The 20,559-nt window shown below is 40.6% G+C and overlaps 2 protein-coding genes across 6 annotated transcripts in view; one reads left to right on the forward strand and one right to left on the reverse strand.

Moving 5' to 3' along the window:
• Nucleotides 1–11,830, reverse strand: part of homer1b (homer scaffold protein 1b) — a 28,238-nt gene extending 16,408 nt beyond the window's left edge. Inside the window, exons 1-3 of one of the 3 annotated variants that reach the window (XM_058072017.2) lie at nt 11,197–11,830; nt 2,243–2,399; nt 805–936 (exon numbers count right to left, since the gene is read on the reverse strand). In XM_058072017.2, coding sequence (XP_057928000.1) covers nt 805–936; nt 2,243–2,399; nt 11,197–11,201 — 294 coding nt within the window. In that variant the 5' untranslated portion in view covers nt 11,202–11,830. Of the gene's footprint in view, nt 1–804; nt 937–2,242; nt 3,047–11,196 lie in introns of those variants that run through there. The other 2 variants (XM_058072015.2, XM_058072018.2) reach the window with 2 other exon arrangements.
• A 2,245-nt stretch (nt 11,831–14,075) lies between these two features.
• Nucleotides 14,076–20,461, forward strand: tent2 (terminal nucleotidyltransferase 2). Of its 3 annotated transcripts, none has more exons than XM_058072014.2 (15): nt 14,076–14,134; nt 14,491–14,612; nt 14,785–14,883; nt 14,954–15,200; nt 15,277–15,391; nt 15,475–15,563; nt 15,653–15,710; nt 16,481–16,547; nt 16,633–16,709; nt 16,789–16,917; nt 17,002–17,045; nt 17,285–17,421; nt 18,362–18,453; nt 19,385–19,464; nt 19,546–20,461. In XM_058072014.2, the coding sequence occupies exons 2-15, from the start codon at nt 14,506–14,508 to the stop codon at nt 19,630–19,632; spliced, it is 1,428 nt and encodes a 475-aa protein (XP_057927997.2). In that variant the 5' UTR covers nt 14,076–14,134; nt 14,491–14,505; the 3' UTR covers nt 19,633–20,461. The 3 variants fall into 3 exon arrangements, with proteins under 3 accessions (XP_057927997.2, XP_078645870.1, XP_057927996.2); XM_078789744.1 differs by having other exon boundaries at nt 14,788–14,883; XM_058072013.2 differs by lacking the exon at nt 14,076–14,134 and having other exon boundaries at nt 14,272–14,612.
• Nucleotides 20,462–20,559: the final 98 nt, after the last annotated feature.

Consider the following 20,559-nt stretch of genomic DNA (forward strand, 5'->3'; position numbering starts at 1 on the left):
GGTGATAACTCTTAGCTTAAACACTCTGTAAGCTGATCACTACTAGCCACACCATTAACATAAATGTTATTACTAATATAAACTGCTTTATTCTCCATTCACTCTGATTGTGTTTGAAAATAATAGACTTAGCAGATCCAAAGAGCATTATCAATACTGCTTTACAGAGGAAGAGAGCCCAGCGTAAATACCATCCTACAGTTAATGTCTACCATACATTAAAACTGGGGGCCTGGCAGCTGACCAAATCACATCAACATGTGTATAAAATGGTACGCACACATCCATGAGTGATGTGCTGGATATAAATAACTTAAAGGAAAAGGTAAAGGGATTTATGGATATTATTAAGAGCAGCTATCGAGGAAACGGGAAAGAGGCAATGGTAGTACATAACATTAATGTCCAGCATATAACGTGAAACAGGAAATGTCCTTTATACCAGCTCTGGTTATCAGCACCTTAATCTTTGTGTTGTTTGCCTGACACGTAGGACGTGTCCATACTGCTGAGTTGTGTGTACTTGTGTGTGTGTGTGTGTGTGTGTGGTGGAGCTTAATCATACTGCAGAGGAGTCTAACCATCGCCTACACACATTCGTGAATATAAAATTCCCATGTATAAAAAAAAACAGCCCTCATTAGTGTTAGCTGCCAAACAGGTTCTATACTTTCAGAGATACAAGCTATGGCAACTAGAATTCTTAAAAACTGTGGAAATGCCAACCTTTTCGAGGGTCTGGTCGGAGGAGAAGAAAAGCCAATTGTGTGTGTGTGTGTGTTGTTGGTGGAACGAAGGTGCTACCTTGGACAGATGATGCTCAGTGGAGAATCCCAGGCCGTAGACGGTGTTGGCTCGACTGTCAGCCCACTGGCCAAACTTCTGTGAGGTCTTTGTGAACGTCATGTTGGGACTGATGGTGCTGTTAATTATTGCCTGCAGCACAGAGGAAACCCACTTAATACATTTTAAATGAACTTACTATGGTGTGCTTAATGTGTGTCTGTGTCACATGCAGAGGCAGGAGATATTATTTCAACCACAGGGTAGTAGTACTCATTTCATTAGATGCACCTGCACAATCTAAAGACATCAAATACATGTATCCCCTCCAACCAAAAAACACCTTACAAAGATATGATGCTGTTTGACACTGTTCAAAATTGTACACTACTATATTTACCAGACAGATCTTCACTCAAACAGTGTGGCACTCTTTTTATGCTATATTCTGGTCATTTGGCATTATGTAAAAAGGTATAATGTCTGAATTGGATACAAAAAATACATTGTGTTTTCCTGCTGGTAGCTGGTTAAAGCTGGTTTTTGAGGACCAGCATAATCAGCATATGTTGTATTTTCGTGCTGGTATGCTGACCTGCATCCTGCATGGTCCTCCAGACCAGCATAGACCAGCTACCACGATGAAAACACAACATATGCTTGTCTGTACTGTTTTTATCCAATTCAGCCATTATACATGATGCCAAATGACCACAATATAGCATAACGCTTTGTATAATGTATACTACTGGCTTTGGTGAGCTAATGAGATTTATTTACAGTGATGGAGGGGGGGAAAAAATCATTTAAGTCTTCCATACTGTAATCCAACTACTTTAATGCAGCGCTAATTAACAGCTGATCAATCAGTGGCGGTGTTGTGGAACATTCCGATTAACTGACATCAATAAGAGTTTGTTATATTCGGCATGCAGGAGGGTTACACGATGAATTGTTGACGCTATCTATCTAACCAAATACTTTCTGATTGTTTAGCAGTACAGTGCATGAGCGGTTAGAAGTGTTGCCTTGCAACTAGAACGTCATGGGTTAGAATCTCAGACCTGTAAGGGTTGTTTGCATGTCCCTGTGAGCTATTACAACATGCCCCCCAGAAATACACCATTTGGACACGCTCCCTTATTAATGAATTCATTTGGAGTGTGCACAGCTCTTGGATGAGTTTGTTTGTGGAAACCTGACTTTATTTATTTATACTTTTAGTATTGCAATACTTTTGTCCATTTATTTCTAACTTCTTGATATGCATATAGTGCATGTATGCATGCAAATAGAGTATTAATGTTCACACACACACAATGTAACATGAGCCATATGTCTTGTGACAGCAGAGCTTTTTGAGAGCAGACCGCATTCTGCAAGGTTGTGTTAGAACGTCTTTATGAAATCAAGATTTAAAGAAAGTACACAATTCATGCTCTAGAGGACGTATGCTCACCTTGGTACCGTCCAGACTGATGATGCGGTAGACATTGCGAGTGCTGTCGTAGAAGTAGGACACGGTGACGGCGTGCTTGCTGGTGGGCAGCCAGTTCTTCTTTGTGTTGGGGTCAATTTGGAAGACGTGGGCCCGCGTGCTGTAGATGGGCTGTTCCCTGAAGGGGACAAAAAAGAAGTTGTGAACTTCCTTGTGCCGTAACACCAACGTCTCTCCGAACCCAACGCTTGCACCGAAGCTCCTGTTGTCTAACGGGGAGGCGGATCGCCCAGGCAACCGAATAACAAGCTCACCCTCCTCCATATTTACAAAAAAGAGACTTTAAGCCAAAATCCCTATGAATACACATTCTCCATGATGAGTAGGTGCATTCTTGACTCTAGATGAGCGCATTCAGTGGCGCAAAGTTTGACCGTCATCATCCGGTTAACTGCAGTAGTCTCAATATTTGCCCTCTTTGCAGTCAGTGGCGTCTCTCTATGCGCTGATATGGGAATGTCTGCAGCACTGAGCGAGGGTCACACAGGGGAGAAAAGAGAGCGTTTAAGGCTAAATATAGACAGGAGGCCACGCTTTACTGCCAAAGACACACCCCGCAGGACTGCACTTTCCACATGTGTGTATATATATAAACAAAGACAAGTACACCTCTCCAAGAAATACTTCTTAATAGTTTGATTAAACTTTCTAGTAGGACTAGAGCCCTTGGTTCCCTATTAATCTTAATTGAAATGCAGTGCATTTGAATGTATTCAATGCTTCAATTTTTCCATATTTTGTTATGTTTACAGCCTTATTCCAAAAATGAAAAAAATAATGTTTCAATATGATGCTACAAGCTTGGCACACCTATCTATCCAGGTTTCACACATTTCTCTTTGCAGCATATCTCAAGCTCCATCAGGTTGGACAGGAAACTTCGGCCCGCAGCCATTTTCTGATGTTTCCAAAGAGGTTCAATGGGATTCAGTCTGGGCTGAGACTGGGCCACTCAAGAACATTCATAACTGGGACGTTAAAACCACTCCTTTGATATCTTGGCTGTGTGCTTAGGATCCTCGTTCCAGTCTATGGTCAAGAGCTCTGAAGCAAGTTTCCATCCAGGATCTCTCTCTTTTCATTGCTGCATTCGTCTTTCCCTCTATCCATGACTGGTCCACTTCACATTTCCAAAAAACATTTTCATGTCATAATCATTGAGTGTTGTGTGTCAAATTTAGTTAAAAATTTCAATTTTAAATAAGGCTGTACCATAATAAAATGAGTTCCAGATGTACTATACTATACTGTACTGTACTTGAGTCATAGTCTAACACATCTATCACCACAGAGATTTCCCTTATGCAAAGTCACCGTTTCAATGGGATCAAATGTTGTGCCCTTCCATTTCTATACCACTTGTCCTTATTCGGGTCCCAAATAAGTTGGAGTCTATCCCAGCTAACTTCAGGTGACAGGCGGGGTACACCCTGGACTATAGTCGCCAGGTAATGGCAGGACACATACCGTACCTGGAGTACACGGAAAAAAACCCCACACTTGCAAACTCCACACATAGATGTTCCAACAGAGATAGGAATCGGGCCCGCCTGACTGTGTAGCCAACATGCTTTTGTAGTACAACACATGCACAAAATGAGGCAATCTCATGAAAAGACACTGAATGCAAGAAGGCTCATCAAGTTAAGTTTGGCTTAAATATGAGGCTACACATGACTATATTAAGAGCTCTTTGGGAGCCACATGAGAAAAGAGACAAAAAGTCAGAAAAGGGCCACTACAATGGAGGACCACCTCTAGCTTAGAACAGTACTAGTACGGCCTGTGCCCGATCATTAATTTTTTACTTCATCAAATGGCTAACATAGTCATAATTTCCCCTCTCTGCGGTCCCTTCCCAAGGTCTTTTTTCCTAAATGGGGTTTTAAGTTTTTCTGTGCCCATTTGGGGGGGCTCAAATGTTGTTGTCATCGATTGTTCATTGTTGATCTTGTGAAGCCCTTTGAGGCCCTGCTGGGATTAAGGGCTATATAAATAAACTTGACTTGACTTGACTTGACTTACAGTAAATACTTTGTAGATCCATGCAGTCATACATTAGAACAGAAGCACTAATCATAGATCCTACACCTGACTGCTCAGCAAGTTTCCAGAAATACGAGTTAAAGATCCTCTCTATGAAAGGAACTAAAAAAAAACTAGTAAAATAGCTTTGCAGGGGCGGCACGGCGGTCAAGTGGTTAGCGCGCAGACCTCACAGCTAGGAGACCAGGGTTCAATTCCACCCTCGGCTATCTCTGTGTGGAGTTTGCATGTTCTCCCCGTGCATGCGTGGGTTTTCTCCGGGTACTCCGGTTTCCTCCCACATTCCAAAAACATGCTAGGTTAATTGGCCACTCCAAATTGTCCATAGGTATGAATGTGAGTGTGAATGGTTGTTTGTCTATATGTGCCCTGTGATTGGCTGGCCACCAGTCCAGGCTGTACCCCGCCTCTCGCCCGAAGACAGCTGGGATAGGCTCCAGCACCCCCGCGACCCTCGTGAGGAAAAGCGGTAGAAAATGAATGAATGAATAGCTTTGCAATGGCCCGAGTGCTCTGCTGTATTTTGTAATCGGTTTCAAAAACATTACAACTACATATAGGAACTATACCTGTATTCATATTTCTTCCTACTGTAAAATAATGTTGGATTTTTGCCAGTGTGGCTTCTACATGCATGATCAAGGCCCCACGATGGATTCGACTGGCTGACTGACTTAATTCCTTATTGACCTCTGTATGACACCCAAAGTAGAGTCTGGATTGATGGCTGCTAGTAGTGTTGGTCAATATATGAAGGTCTTTGGCCCAACCATTCACTCCCCAATGTATCCCTTGCATTTCACCACTGACAATACCCTCATCTCTTTCTAGCATTGTTTTGCTTTTCGGGTAGTATCTACAGTCAGAGTCAGTGTGCGTGCTCACGCGCACACACACACATAGGGTGCACGGGGAGATATTCTGAGCTGGCAGTGCTGGCAGAGAGGGAGATAGAGAAGTGCTTACACTGCACTGAGGGGGTGATGGGGGACATCAAAGGCTTGCTGTATAAATGAATATTAAAATTCAGCAGCAGTACCCCTCCTGTGTGTGATTAGCCCAGACTGGGAAAGACAGAACAACATGGAGACAGGGGGGAAGTTAGTCTGGAGGAGCACGGTGGGGGGAATGAGGAGCGCACAGGAAGTGTGAGAGTGAATTTGGGCTGATTACTACTCCTGCACAAAGCTGCTTGTGGAGTGCAAATTATCATAATCATGGACAGCAGTGCAAGTGGCGGAACTGTGAGTCATTTCAAGCGTGCACACATCACACAAGCACGGCCTGTCTGTGTGATCTGTGCAATAGCTGCTTGGCAACTGGCGTCCTCTCGCATTGCATAATTCGACAAAAGCTGAGGCTAATTTGGTGCTGCTTGTCGCTCACTCGTGTGTGCATCAAATACAACATTCCTACACTTTGATTCTCACATGAATGCAGGCGCCAAAGAGTTTTGTTCCAATATGACACCCACCAGTTGTCAAAAAAACGTACTCACTCCTACACTACATGATTTAGATAACAGTTTATTTGCTTTTATAATCATTACAGTCAAATTATATTTTATTAAAGAGATTTATAAGAAAAATCCTCTCTTTACAAACATAATGATGCTCAAATCTTTGTTGTGGGTGGTTTTTGCAGTGGTGGAGATGTTTGTAATATTTTGCTCCTCTCATTTGGAGACTGGTTGCTGGTTGTTGGTGATGCAACAGAGAGTTTTAACAGTGATTTGGTTAACTTATTTTAAAACTTGTATGTAGCTGTCTTTCAGCATCTCACATTCAGCCAAGCTTGGGGCCAGTACTGAAGAACTCCAGTGACTGAACAGTGATGGAACCCATCCTAACAATGTACAGTGTTGTGTGCGCCATTGTACAGTATTTCCTTATTGTGGGTTTTTACTTTTGCTAATTAGATTTGTAATTAATAAGACAATGGACTTGAGGACATGGGTCCCCCTCTCCCAAAACCCTCCTGGAACTGTTCACTCGCAACACAATCCAGGTTTAAGCCCTAAATATGCCTCACACTTATTCAACACATTTAAAGTATAAAGTATATAGGTGCTAACCACTAATAAGTGATAGTAAAATATGATTTATTAAGCTGTGGCAGCTTGTGTAAAAGCTTCACCTCTGCTTTGCTGTTTTCAGGGTCACTAAAGAAAATGCGACATCCCAACCCTTGACAAACAAACATTATCGGTGTGAAAATTGGGGACTGGTGCATGTCTGCTGTACATTTTACCTCTATAATCACATACTTACAAACTACTACTGACTTATGATGAATGAGATGTGTTTTCAGCAGAGAAACACCTTAAAAAATGTAAAATTGTATAAATTTTTTGACAAAAATCACCAAGTTTGCGGGGTTGCAAATGCTGAATTGTAAATGTTCTGCAGAAAGACATGCAGACATTAAAAAGCTCAATTTTTCTGTGCGGGTTTTTGTGTGTAGCTGCTATATAGGAGTCCACAACTCAATACAAAGACTTTGTAGTATGTAAGAAGTGTCTCACAAAAGTACAACACACGGCCAGGGGCCAGCACGACAAGCATGCAAAGGCACCTCATTCATCACCACGCTCACTGCAGAGAAAAGTGTGCCTTGATTTTTCTATTCAAATGCTGAATGTTGTGTTTTCAAAAAGACACATGTGTTTAGTGTGTTTGTCATGTTCTGCTGCTTTTGCCTTGCTGCCGCCTATCTGTTCTTTATTGTAGCGTGCTACTGGTCCTGCTGGGGCGGAGCCACCTGCGTGCACCTGGGAACAACTGTGATCAGGCCCTTCATAAGCCAGGCTTGGACAATCACATGCTGCCAGATTGTTGCAATGTCAACGTTCACTTCCCGATTAACCCTCTCTCCTCATGTTGTGCTACCCTGTGTGTTTCTTGCTATTTGACTATTTGCTACCTGTTGCATTCTTTTGCTAGTTCTGCTTAGCCTTTTCAGAAGCTCCCTTTTTTGGGAGTTTTTCTGCACTGCTTCACCTGGAGTTTGTGTTGTACTTTATTTTTTCCTGCACCGCTTGAGTGCTCTTTTTGTCATTAAAACATTTTTTCTTCACCAGCAATGTCATCTCTGCTTTGGGGTCCAACCATTGGCCATCTGCCAATCCAGGTCATCCTTGGTCTCTTCTGGTGATTATGTTAATACTAATATGCTCCACTAAACATTCATTTTTACTACACTTTAATATTTTAGATATACTTGAGACATGGGATGAAACAAAACCCTGTTTACAGTTATATTGCACCAAAATGGTGTCATTGTTTTTGCATGCTTGCTGTTTGCTGTCTGCTTATATTATGCTGCAAATGATAAACTATTAAATTAATTTTGGAAATCCAAATAAACTGTATGTCAACCCTTTAGGTCACTTTCCACTTTACAGAAAAATCTCAGCTATCCTGTGCATCAGATCTGTTACTGGAAACAGAACTGATGAAGAACTTTTGGGAACTTTGTTAAGGAGAGAGGGTTGCCTTCAGGGCATCCCGCAGACAGACATACAATATTAACACACACATGCACACACACACACACACATTTACTGTTGCAGTGGTAGTGTCAGGTGTGCTGCAGGATCTTGAGGCACAGCAACCTTGTGGAACCACTTTCACTTTATCATGCAAAAGGCTGTGTGCTATTTTCTACTTGAGTGTGTCCCCTTTAACGATGCAGCTGCTCCTCTTTCTGCAGAAACACGAGCATTACATAAAAGTGGTGCATCCCAGGAGAGCTCACTTTCCCTTGACACCTTGACCTCTAACCAGCACCCAAGAGGTTTTCCATCTTTAAGGAGCTTTAATTATTTTAAATTAATTCCACGGAGAAGAGCTTTAAAGGGAATTGAACTTGTGTTAGGCGGAGCAGGATTATTAATGAGAGTTGCTCTACTGTATTTACTGGAAGTTCCTTAGATGACCTGTGATGTGTGTTGTGAAAACACTTTACCCAAAGACATAAAAGAGCATTGAGGGATTGATTGTATTTGCCCATAGGAGGAAAGAGCCATCTCTAGTTCTTGTCCTACATAAACATTCCCCTCATGTGACATTATCATAAGCGCAGAAAGAGGCCTGGTACTAAGCCAAGAAAGACGATGCCAGAAAGTTATGCTCAGTAAGTCATCTATTGTTAAATAATGTCCAACTAAAAGTTACTTTTCCTCATAGAAAGCTGCTACAGATTTGGATTCCCAAGTCTTGGCAAGAACATCACAGAAGACTTACTACCATATTGGGTACATTAGGGAGGCTGCTGTTGGTCCAAGTGTTCGGGATAACGTACACAGTCAAGTTATTCATGCATTTATTCATCTCAATCCACCAGAAATTAATTTATACTTCCTGAACATACCAGAGTCTCTGTTGAATCATGAGGGCAGTCATTGTTCTTGGTTAGCACTTCTGCTAAATCACACAAGACAGCCCAAGTCTCGCTTCTTAGACTTATTAAGACTTATTAACTTAGTCAATGGTTCTCAATTATTTTGTTATGTCTCCTATTGAGAATGTGTAATATCAATGTATTTGTTTAAACCAGTGAATGTGTTGATGGTACCAGCATCGTTCAAGCAAGAATAAAGACACAAGGAGACCTGCCAACCTTTACAAAATGTCTATATAAGTACACTGCAGTATATTATATGAGCATATACTGTAAGTCATGTCCCACCTGACCCAGGGGGGCCTTTCACAATATAAGATTAGAAGCACTGACTTCATTCTGTGTTTTAGTTTATATTTGACTCTTTTTCCAAAAGAGTCAAATATGAACAGGAAGTTATAATGATGACAATATAACTGACAAAGCAACTTATCACCACCATATTAACAGAAGTGTTGCTGTTGTTATTGTTCTGCTAAGCGATGTCTGCTGACCATCTTTTTGTGTACAAAAGACTTTGATTTGAATATTCTGTGACTGTTCCTGTGTTGTTTGGCAGAAAGATGACAGATGACTCTGATCGCTCAGTTTTAGAGTATTTCTTGTAACACTGACTCCCTGTGACATCACAGTGAGCCTGGCTTCCTTATATGGGCATGCACTGCAGGCCAGATACATTCTAGGGCTGCCCTCCCCACAGCTCTGCTCAGTTTACGGTTGTTAGCTATGATTATAGAATATTATAATATAATAATGTATTATTTTTAATAATGTTATACTGAAGCTAACCAATAATAACTAAAATACTTCTTACCATTAATGTAACTTATGGTGCTGCATACTCCTTACTCCTTATCTTTCTTTTTGCCATCTTTTTTGTCAAAAGGCTCTGCATAATTAGATGACCCGGGTAGGCTGTTACATTGGAATTTGTTACGTTCCAATTCACAATCCCACTTGTCCAAAAACGAGTAGGAACAAGCAAAGCTTACATAATCTTATTCCCTTTTCGTTTCACCTCCTGTATTCTACATGCATCCTTCACTATGTAATCTGCATGAGGCTTTGTATTGAACAACTAATAGGGATGTAAAATGTGTCTTTAATTGTGTCATTACTAGACAGGAAGGCGGGATTAGAAACACATCCGCCCAAGTAAATATTTATGTTATGGCTAAAACATGATAATGTTCCATTGTGGATCAATTGACTTGAGTCAGTCGCATAACACAAACTTAGTCACCAGCATGACGTTGGGTGGGAGACCGTTGGATGGATGGAAGGATGATGTGCTGCCTACATTGTGGGAGGTGTGAATGTGTGCCTGAGAAGCCTTTTGTGTATTATAGCTAATGCAGGAGTTTTGGATGAAATAGCACACATGCCTAGCATCATATTATCAACCTCCTGTGGTGTCATTAATCCCAATAAACTGTGGGAGACATCTGTTAATGAAAGGAAGGGCTGGTGAGGGTTATGGACCACTGGGCTCAAGATGGGGCGGTGTGAGGCATGAAAATGAGCACTGTTGCGCACCGAGCAGGTACATCGCGGTTGGTGGGTGCTTGTTGTCAGAGATATTTAAGGTCACAGCTGCTGCCATGGAGACAGAATGCCACTATGTATCACAAGAAAAGTGTGCAGCATTCTCCCTGCTTTGATCCCCCGCATCTAACAACCCGGAACAGGATGTACAGAACGTCACAGTGCAGGCATCTGAGAATATTGGCGAACAAATTATGTTTTTGCTTATGCCTCTGTTTAAATATTACATAACTGGCTATGTCTATATTGTCGGCTGGGATAACGGAGTGTGATAGCGAGATGGCATTATTACCTACACCAAGGAGGTTTATGATGTTGATATTTTTAATTATTCTAATTGTGTTAGCATTGAAGGAAAAAATTACAATTTAAAACCATATCACGTTGTGTCAAACCTTATAAGATATCAATGAAATTGGATATGTGAAAGCAGCATCAGAAGCTGGAACGCCAAACCTAGTTGCATCCAGATGTGATCCATTTGACAGTAAGTAGATGGAAAACACCATTTAGCAGGTTTGCAAAATTCTATTTAGAAAACCTGTATATAAGAATTAGTAATTGTATGTGACAGTGTCATTCAAAACTGAGGATTATTGTTGTATTAGATCTTAATAGATCATAAAAGTCATAATGTTGCAGTGTGATGGAAAAAACCCTTATGGACTTCTGTTTTGTTATACTTTGGGAACAAGGATTAGCATCCTCAAACTTAGATAATGAGGCAACTTTCCAAGTTGGGCCTTAAGTCTGTCTTAATCCAATTAAGAGGAAAACCATTTTATGATGACAAACCATCAGCTTGGCATGAACCTGAATGGGAACCTTTTTTATATGCTGTACATATAAGATGCACGCAGACATTGCATTTTGCCCTTGCTGTGTTTGCATGTCCATGGAGGCTTGTGATAATAATCACTTACCCCATTGTTGAGGCTGAAATGCAAGGCGACTTGAGCGCCGATGCGTTCCTCTGGTTAACAAGAAGAAATCTGTCTTGAGAAAGATGCTGCGTATATATGAAGATGTTGTCTACGCTGCAGCCTCCCCTCTAGATCACCGTCGGTTGCGTCTGCAGGAATGTGATGAGAAGTGCTCCATCCCCCGCGGCTGTCACTGCGCGGATCCAAACAGAAACGTCGCCGTGCGCATGGCACCGTATCCTGGTCTCTTTCTCCGGGTGCTTCGGCGGCGGTTGCTGGAGCTGGAAGATCCGACAGGCAGTCAGTGACAATCCAAGCTGGAGGATGAGGCGGAGGAGGAAGGGGAGGAGGGTGGAGAAGCCTCGCTGCGTGGACTGGGAAAGACAAACCAGAGGCAGAAGATACAGCAGCATCCCACTGTCCACCCGCCTCCTTCTCCCGTATTACCATTGGCTCACAGGCTACACCCCCACTGTGTGCCCACACGTTAGTATTAGTGCAGCTGTCTAACTAAGCTCATTTCTGCGCTGCGCTGGTCTGCATCCTGCAGTAGCTGTACAATACATTATTTATCGTCACAGTGCTTAACCGTGGAGTCGTCTGTATGAATTAAAAACGTAATACCTAAAAGCGTTGTGTATTGATTTGGCTTCCACATCTGGTCGCTAATAATGATGATGCACCCACCTCCCACCCACCCAGCAGCTTGTCACTATTGAACTTCCCACGTCACCGCACTGCAGTGACGTCACTAGGCGAGAGACTGATCGTTGCTTTACAAGCTATAGGGTGACTATGTTTTTATTGGAAAGTACTGTGCACAGGACACCTACAAAATGTGAATTTTATGAGATGACAAGTCATCATAATACTGAAAATGATTGTATGTATCAGTTATTTACACAGTGTTTTAAGTAAGCCCTGCTTGGACGTTTGCATCTTTAATGCTAATTAGCTGAGTTTCTCCACTCCTGTTTCCAACAGTGTGTGGTTTAATAAAGCGCTATTGTAATGCTACATTTGTCGAATGTAATAAATGCCATATTTCACATACGACATGGTAACATTAAGAGTGGGACACGTGGTCATAAATGTTAGTAGCAACATTAGCATAGCTATTAGCTATAGCGCTAACATTAGTCACATTTTAACAAGCTATCATGCTTGTTCAAGCACTTTTTCAACAGTTTGTCATTGAAAAACAATGTTGTGCTATATAAAATTGAGACAGGTCAAACACTAGGGCCAAGCAGAAAGCGGCCTCCCAAGCTGATGCCTGTTTCTCCGTAGACTGCCCACAAGCTCATCAATTGGCTCTGCCTGAGCCATGGCACAGAGGGGGGGACTTCCTTATATGGTCATGGCTGTAAACCAGATAAGCTCTCTCCTCTCCCCCAAGCTCCGCTATACTCTGTTTACGAAACAGACTCAGGCAGAAGTTATTGTATTTGGTGATTCCCAACAAAAGAAAAACATTTTCATCAGTCAACGTCATTTCACACGGGATGGGACTTCCCAGCTGTCTTTGGGGGAAAGGCGGGGTACACCCTGGACTGGTCGCCAGCCAAACGCAGGACACATATAGACAACAATAATTAACACTCATATTCATACCTATGGACAATTGGAGTTTCATTTCAAAACCATGAACTTCAAAACCAACTAATGATTTGAGTGCATCTTCTGTCAAGAGTGGAGCAAAAAAAGTGGAGGAGATAATTGATTTTTTTCATGTTCCTCAAGAACAGCCTTCAAGGATGTACGTATGTCTGTATAGCATAATTTAAAAAGTACATTACATAACATGGGACATTTTAGAAAATCTTTAATATTAAATGAAGTGAAAATTCCTCACTGAAAAAACTGCAGACTTAACTTTAATTCACCCAGCTCAACCTTCCAACAAGCACACATAACATGATAGGTTTGCAGTGCCTCACAGAGGGACAAATGTGTAACTGAGCTCACTGCAATCTGTCTACTGGTTTGTTATACTCAGTCTTCCATGTTGATATTTTAACACACACAATGTATCAATTATCCTGGCTTGTACCCAATGGGATTTGTCAAATTTGATGACAAAATGTAATGCTTAAAGGTGTTGTCTGTCATGGTTAGGTATTGCAACGGGGGCATTGGAACGTACTGTATCCCATTCTTTTCCTGCTCAGCCATCATTGCTATATTTTGACCGCTTCTGAGACTGTGTGTCCTGTGTGATACAGTATGTGTATGTTCGTACACACTACACATGCCTATGCATGAGATGTGAGTGAGTGACAGCCACCACCAGTGAAAGAAATGTAATTTGAAGGTCAGCACTTTTACTAAAGAGGTGCATTTATCAGTATGTTGCAATGAACACAAACATTTTGGCGGATATTAGAAAAGTGTCTGTTTTGTTGTTGACCTTTTGACCTTGTATGACTGCTGCACAGTGGCTGACTTACCATTAGGCAAACACAGGCAATTAGCTGGGGCCCGGAGATTTCCATGTGCCCTCAAATGTCTCACAAAAACAGATTTTTTATTATTTTTTTCCTTCAATTTAAAATAGATTGTCCTGCTTTGGTTTTAATTCAGGTCCTTCAAACTACATAAAAATGTGTAATCTTTCATCAGCGTTTCAGTTCAGGCTTCTGTTGTGACCTAAATCCAGTTAAAAAGCTAACTTTCTAATGTTCGTATTCATATTTAAATACACACTGCATTGACCATTCAGTTAACGTGCTCGTAAATCTACAACTAACTGATGACTGTCTTTACTTAACTTTGACGCAAAAATATGAAGCTGTAAAATACCATATCATAAAATATGCTACATTTTTTATTTCTTGACGTCGAAAAGTTGCCACGTCCCCTTTAAGTCAAAATGAACTATGACGTAGTAATACGTAACAGGAAGTACATTCTTCAATTCTGTTTACATTTGAACATGGTAAGTCTGGAAGATATATATGTAAAATAGTCAACAGTGGCTGGAAAAGTTCTTGTAGTGTCTTCGAATATATATACTTTCATACGGATAGAATATTGTTGTGTTTATTACATTTGAAGGATTGATTGAGGCACTAGTTGACAGGATATAGCTATTGTTAGCTTGAGCAGCTCGCATGTGTTAGCTTGAGGCGCTTATGGCTAGAACTGTGTTTGCTTGCTTCGTCTTTTGTCCACGTTTGTGATTCTTGGAAGCTTCGAGCACTACCTTCCATATCCTTATTGTTGAACGAACACTTGTCAAACACAATATTTGTCGTAATTTGCTTAGTTACTTTTTTTACTCTCCCGTTTCAGTGGCGTTGACGAGGCATGTTCCCCCACCGCGAACCACCGAGGGTGCACCCAGGCTTCAGCCCTGTGCCGCATCGACAACCACCCTCTTCCATGGGACCTCGCTTTTTTCCCCAGCATCGATGGTAAGAGTACACATAGGCTATTGTTGTATTGCACAATTTGTATGTCATTTATGCATACGGAATATTTTTATATCACTAAACATTTTGCAACACATTTTCCTACAATGACTAGGTTGATTTAAAGTGTAAATAATAGTCTTTGACAATTTGTTCAATTTGTTATTGTGTACAGCAGTTGTGGTCGTCCTGCACATGAAAGGTTGCCAAATTATGAGCGGCCCCGGGGCCCATCACCCCCTCCTCCACCACCAAACATTAACGGTTGGCGCAAGTAAGTCTATTTCTCTTTAAGCTCTCTGATTATTACTGAAACAATTTAAAATCTCACATGTTTTTGTCAGGAGGAAGAATGAGGACTGCGGCTCCCCGGTTTTAAAGCGCTTCCGTGATGATGACTCCGACTCATTCATGCCATACCTCCCACATCAGCACATGCCTCCCTTTTATGGTCCTGACCAAGCTCTGGCAGGTTCTTCAAGATCACGCGATTTTGGTCACCCCCAACGAAGCCCCCACTCCCATGTGCACAATAATATGCCTGCAACCTGTGATGGCACTGTCGATCTGCAGGTCTATGTTAAAGACAAGGTACCGTAAAACATCACCATGTATTGTATCATAACAGTGTATTCATGGTTGTGTTTGCATGGGTTTGTGCCCTCAGGTGAGCGCTCAAATGGTGGAGCTGTTCGAGGCGTGCCAGCAGCGCCATTCTGATTTACTACATAAGGAGATGTGCCGTAGTTGGCTGCAACAAGACATGCTGCGTGTCTTTGAAGGTGTGTAAGAATGAATTTTTGATATTTTTGTTTATACTGTACCTTTTTTTGTTAATTTCATCATAGCTGTCCTTTTGTCACAGCGGGGCGACTGTACATGACTGGCTCCAGCATGAGTGGGTTAGCCAGCCGAAGCAGTGACGCTGATTTGTGTTATGTCCTCCGTGAAAATGTAAACGATTCAATTCTGCTTTTTACTTTTTTTTTGTAAAATGTGCAGCTGTAGATTTATTCACATAGCTACATGGCTTCTTGTTGCAGAAACCTACACATCCAGTCGCTGTGCTCTCGGCCCTCAAAAGGATGATGAAATCATTGTGTGAGTTAAAAAAACCCAAACCATCCATTTTTAAGTTTTGAAGCATAATTATGTAAAATCAGTAAACTTATGGTAATCGAGTAGCAGTCTCACAAAATAGTTGTGTAATGTGCCAAAGCACTGACTGTTTTTTTTTTTTATAAACGAGAGTTACATTAGTAATGTTTAACTGGGCAAGGTCTTCATGCAGGTAATTTATATGTTCAGTATGTATATTGCACATTTATTAACATGTAAATGTACAAGATTCTTTCCTCAATATTCCAACTTTTATGTAAAATTACTTGTAACATGTTTGCTCGAGGCTGCATGGCAGACGAGTGGTTAGCGTACAAGCCAAACACATCAAGGAGACCTGAGTTCGATTCCACCCTTGGCCATCTCTGTGTGGAGTTTGCATGTTCTCTCTGTACATGCGTGGGTTTTCTCCGGGTACTCCGGGTCCCTCCCACATTCCAAAAACATGCTAGGTTAATTGGCCACTCCAAATTGTCCATAGGTATGAATGTGAGTGCGAATGGTTGTTTGTCTATATGTGCCCTGTGATTGGCTGGCGACTAATCCAGGGTGTACCCCGCCTCTTGCCTGAAGACAGCTGGGATAGGCTCCAGCTACAGGATAAGCGGTAGAAAATGAATGAATGAATGAATGTTTGCTTGATTCTTGCAATATTTCCACACATAATGCTAGTGCTATGTTCTCAGTTTACACACAATCGATTTTAAATAATGAGACCTAAAATTACCACATTCATTTTCATTTGTTGATAGTATATGTAGAGCAACCCCAACTGATCCGAGCCAAAGTGCCCATCCTCCGGTTCCGTGAAAAAGGCAGGTAAGGTAGGAGCACTGAGTCACTGAACACCGCTTTCCACACACACAATCTCATCTCAGATGAAATTTACACATCCCTTTTTTAGTAACTTGGAGTTTGACCTGAATGTCAACAACACCGTGGGCATCCGGAACACCTTTCTTCTGAAGAGTTATGCTTACGGTAATTGTCTCAAAATCTGCAGTGCCAAAAGTTAGAAGAAAGCTAAATGTGTCCGGTCATGTGTCCCTCTTTGTGTCAGCTGACCCCAGGGTACGACCCCTCATCCTTGTTATCAAGAAGTGGGCCCGGCATCATCAAATCAACGATGCCAGTCGAGGAACGCTAAGCAGCTACACACTGGTGCTGATGGTGCTGCATTATCTTCAGAGTCAGTACATGCATGAAGAAGCCAACAAAATACATATTTATCATTATTTGTTATTAAATGTTTTATGCTTATTTGCCATTACAGCCTTGAATGTACCAGTCCTTCCTTCACTACAGAAGGACTACCCAGTAAGTGCACTTTTTATAATATGTAGATGAAATGGAAATCTAAAAAAATTAAACGGAATTTGGGGATGAAAATGAAGATTTCATAGGGCCCTATTAGTATATGTGGTCATTAAAGTATTGCTAAAACAAAATATCTAATGGTGGCCCAAGACCAACAAAATACAAGTACCAGTGTATATCTATACTTTCAAACATGCTTGTGTTGCTTTTTTAAAATGGTCTTTTGTCTTGATTTTTAGGAATGTTTTGATCCGACTTTGGAGATTGACATGATCCCCGAGAGAGCCCAAGACACCCCGCCCTATAACTCCCAAAACAATTCGTCTCTAGGAACACTGCTTTTGGGATTTCTCAGATATTATGCCACAGAATTCAGGTTTGTGCTTCACTTGCTTTTGTTGTCCCTTTTCCTTTCCCCTGCTGGTTGTCTTCCAGTCCTCTTGCCAACTGGCCTTGTCTCTCCTTCCTCTTCCTCCTTACTGTACTCATGTTTCTCCTTGAGTGCCAGTGGCAGGTGTGACCTTTGGCCTTACGCAGCACTCAATACGTATTTTGAGTCATTTTGCACATCCGAGTGGCACACCCCCATAATGCTTTTACTTAACATGGTACCCCTTTGGCTCCATTAGTGGTCTCTCCTCAAGTAAATTAAGTCAAATGTAAGGAAGTGTCATTCCCAGGGCAAGCTGTCTCGAGATGTATGAGTCGGAGATTGATATATGTTGGAATTTCTGTTGATGTGTTAGGGTCAGAGTGAAGTTATAAAAGAGCGGCAAACTCTGGGGTGACGCTATTGTAGCTCCGTCTGCCTTTTTAACACAAAAATCTTAAGTAATTAAATCAATTAGTTCCCGCTTGTAAGTCACTTTTTTTAAGCGTCCTTTTTGAAATGCATAAATAACACGACGGTCCTGTCTCTAAGAAACACCTTATCTCTGCGGTCTCTGCATTGTTATAAATAAACACCCCTGGGTGTTATAAATATAGTGTAGAGGTATTGTTATGATTATTTTTGCCACACTTTTTCAGTAGACTGAATTAATGGAATATATTAAGCAGTTATTGAAATATGAATCATGCATAAGGATGATTCATCACATCATAAATATTCTTGAGGCCAACAATAACTTTTTAGAAATGATGGAAGACAATGGTAACATAAGAAAGCTCTGAATTGCCTGTGAATTCTGCCTGGAAAAATTGAGCTCTCTTAACACTAAAGTAGGTTGCACTTTCACTGACCATATTAGGTACACAGCAACTATCTAATAAGATCAACATGGCTATTGTGAATAATGACATTTCCTGTACTGCAGTTGGAAGAAGAAGGTGATCTCTGTTCGTGATGCCAAAGCATTTGCCAAGCAGAATGCTGCCAAGTGGAGAGACAAATTCATAAGTGTGGAAGGTAAATATGCTGTGTACAATGCAGATTATTTACTTTGGGGAATACAACATTCAGGCATATTGTATACTTTGGGAATACAACATTCAGGCATATTGTACATATACGGTACCAGCTGATTCCTTTGTCTTAGAACTACCAGGTGTTCGCTACATGTAATTCATCAAGGCAGCGTGCCACTACAAAATAAAAGCAGCCACACTTTAAAAATTAGAGTTTTGTAAAAACTTAAAAACAATTTTAGGTAATATATATTGTAAAAATAGATATATATGCTATATTGCTGCATATATATATATATATATTACACACACATGTTGACCACAATAAAAAAACTTTTTAGGAAAGCAGGAAGTGCACAAATGTAACAGTTACTGATTGTAAAAGTACCAGATGGAGGAGTAGGATTTAATAAGCTTTGCTTCTTCCTACTCCTTTTTGACATGTGGAACTGTGAACTGATTATGGGATGCACTCAATTGTAATCTGATACATGTTCAAATGAAATAAAACCATTACCATTACTAATTAGTTAGAAAACGATTTAAAATTATGCTTTATTTTGATAATCTGGCACTTGTGTATATATGACATGTCTTTTTGTTTACTTTCACTTTGTTTCCTATTATCGGGAGAATGAACAATAGCCCATATAATGTGTAGTCAGTTGAAGGCAGAACTGGACTCACAGGTCCAATTGGGGGAATAAAGTCCCTGTTGCTGTAGTACACTGCTGATGGGGATGTCATACAACTTCATGTCAAAAAATCACAACTATGCCATTAAGGTTCCTGAATGCGTATGAAGCTGATCAGTTTGGTGTAGATTTGTTAAACCATCATGGCTGCAGTCCAATCTTTTGAATGTTGGATTTAAGATGGCGGTTGGTTTACTATCCAAATATTTCTGATTTGGTTTTGGTTTTCTCTTTCAGAGCCGTTTGAGAGTAATAACGTGGCCAGAGCAGTGCATGAGCAGGCCAAATTTGATGCTATTACATCTCAGTTTCTTGAGGTATGTTTAACATTAAAAAAAATGTCGTTCTTGTGTATGCCGTTCTGTTCATATACAGCAAACTTCTATCTGTTGGCACAGTCATTCCACATGCTACAGAAGGGAAAGGACCTCAACTCCATTCTTCCTGTTCAAGAGATCATTCATAAAGAACTATCTTGGAAATGAGTTGTCGGACTCTCTACCTGACCACACATTTTCCCAAGTTGACAAGGGATCCTTCAATGCTGTTTTGTTACAAAATGACAATGAATTAAATGTGCTTGTTCTTCCTGTCACATCCCTAAGTGGCTTTTTTAATATTTTATTAAGGTTTAAGTACTAAGAAAGTCAATCACTGTGGTGATCTATAAATTGTGAGGTATACTGGATTTTTTTTTTACTCCAGATCCTTTTCTCTTTTCTTGCCATTGACACAGAAGGTAACAAGCTCCAGGTTTAAGCCCCAAATATGCCTCACACCCCTATCAATCACGTCGTATTACAAAAAAAGACAATGCAATCACCCCAAACACCCACTAGATACAGGAGGACAAAAATAAAGTCAAATTACAGTTTTTAATTGGATGAGACTGGATACAGGTAGAACTGTCTCATTGTGTTAAATGACAAATTGCATCCACCCTGCAAATTCTTATTCAAATCAAATGTACAGTATGTTTTTGTTGTTGGATGTTGTGTGTTGGATGTTCATATAAATGTAGTTATTAAGTTAAAATTGAACACAAATGTTTTAAAAAGCATACAAAAATAAAGTTGATGTATCAAAACATGGCAGGGACTTGTATACAGCTTTAGACTGCACCATTACAACTAATACCTTGAGTTGCACTCAAAATGATTTAACCCCATTCTAAGTTGTAATTACTATATTAAGATGGCCGTTTTTCAAGACTTTTTTGGAGATAAATATTTTAATATAAAATGAACTTTAAAATGTTTTTTTTTTCCTATATCACAAATAACCACTATTTGATTGCAATAAAAATTGATACCTTTCTTACCGCCTTGCCTGCTCTTTGACTCTGCTTCTTAAATGACCATTATCTTAATATTAGTATCATAGCTCCTCTGTTGAGGGGATTTGTGTTGCAG

This window comes from Doryrhamphus excisus, linkage group LG3, assembly GCF_037039965.1.
Source record: "Doryrhamphus excisus strain RoL-2023G ecotype Guam linkage group LG3, RoL_Dexc_Guam_v1.1, whole genome shotgun sequence".
In the NCBI taxonomy this organism is placed as follows: domain Eukaryota; kingdom Metazoa; phylum Chordata; class Actinopteri; order Syngnathiformes; family Syngnathidae; genus Doryrhamphus; species Doryrhamphus excisus.

Bases quoted from the DNA above. Each gene is read 5' to 3' on its own strand.
- tent2 (XM_058072014.2), top strand. From the start codon at position 14,506: ATGTTCCCCCACCGCGAACCACCGAGGGTGCACCCAGGCTTCAGCCCT. The intron at 14,884-14,953 runs GTAAGTCTATTT...TGTTTTTGTCAG, and splicing joins AACATTAACGGTTGGCGCAA to GAGGAAGAATGAGGACTGCG. The intron at 15,711-16,480 runs GTGAGTTAAAAA...ATTTGTTGATAG, and splicing joins AAGGATGATGAAATCATTGT to TATATGTAGAGCAACCCCAA.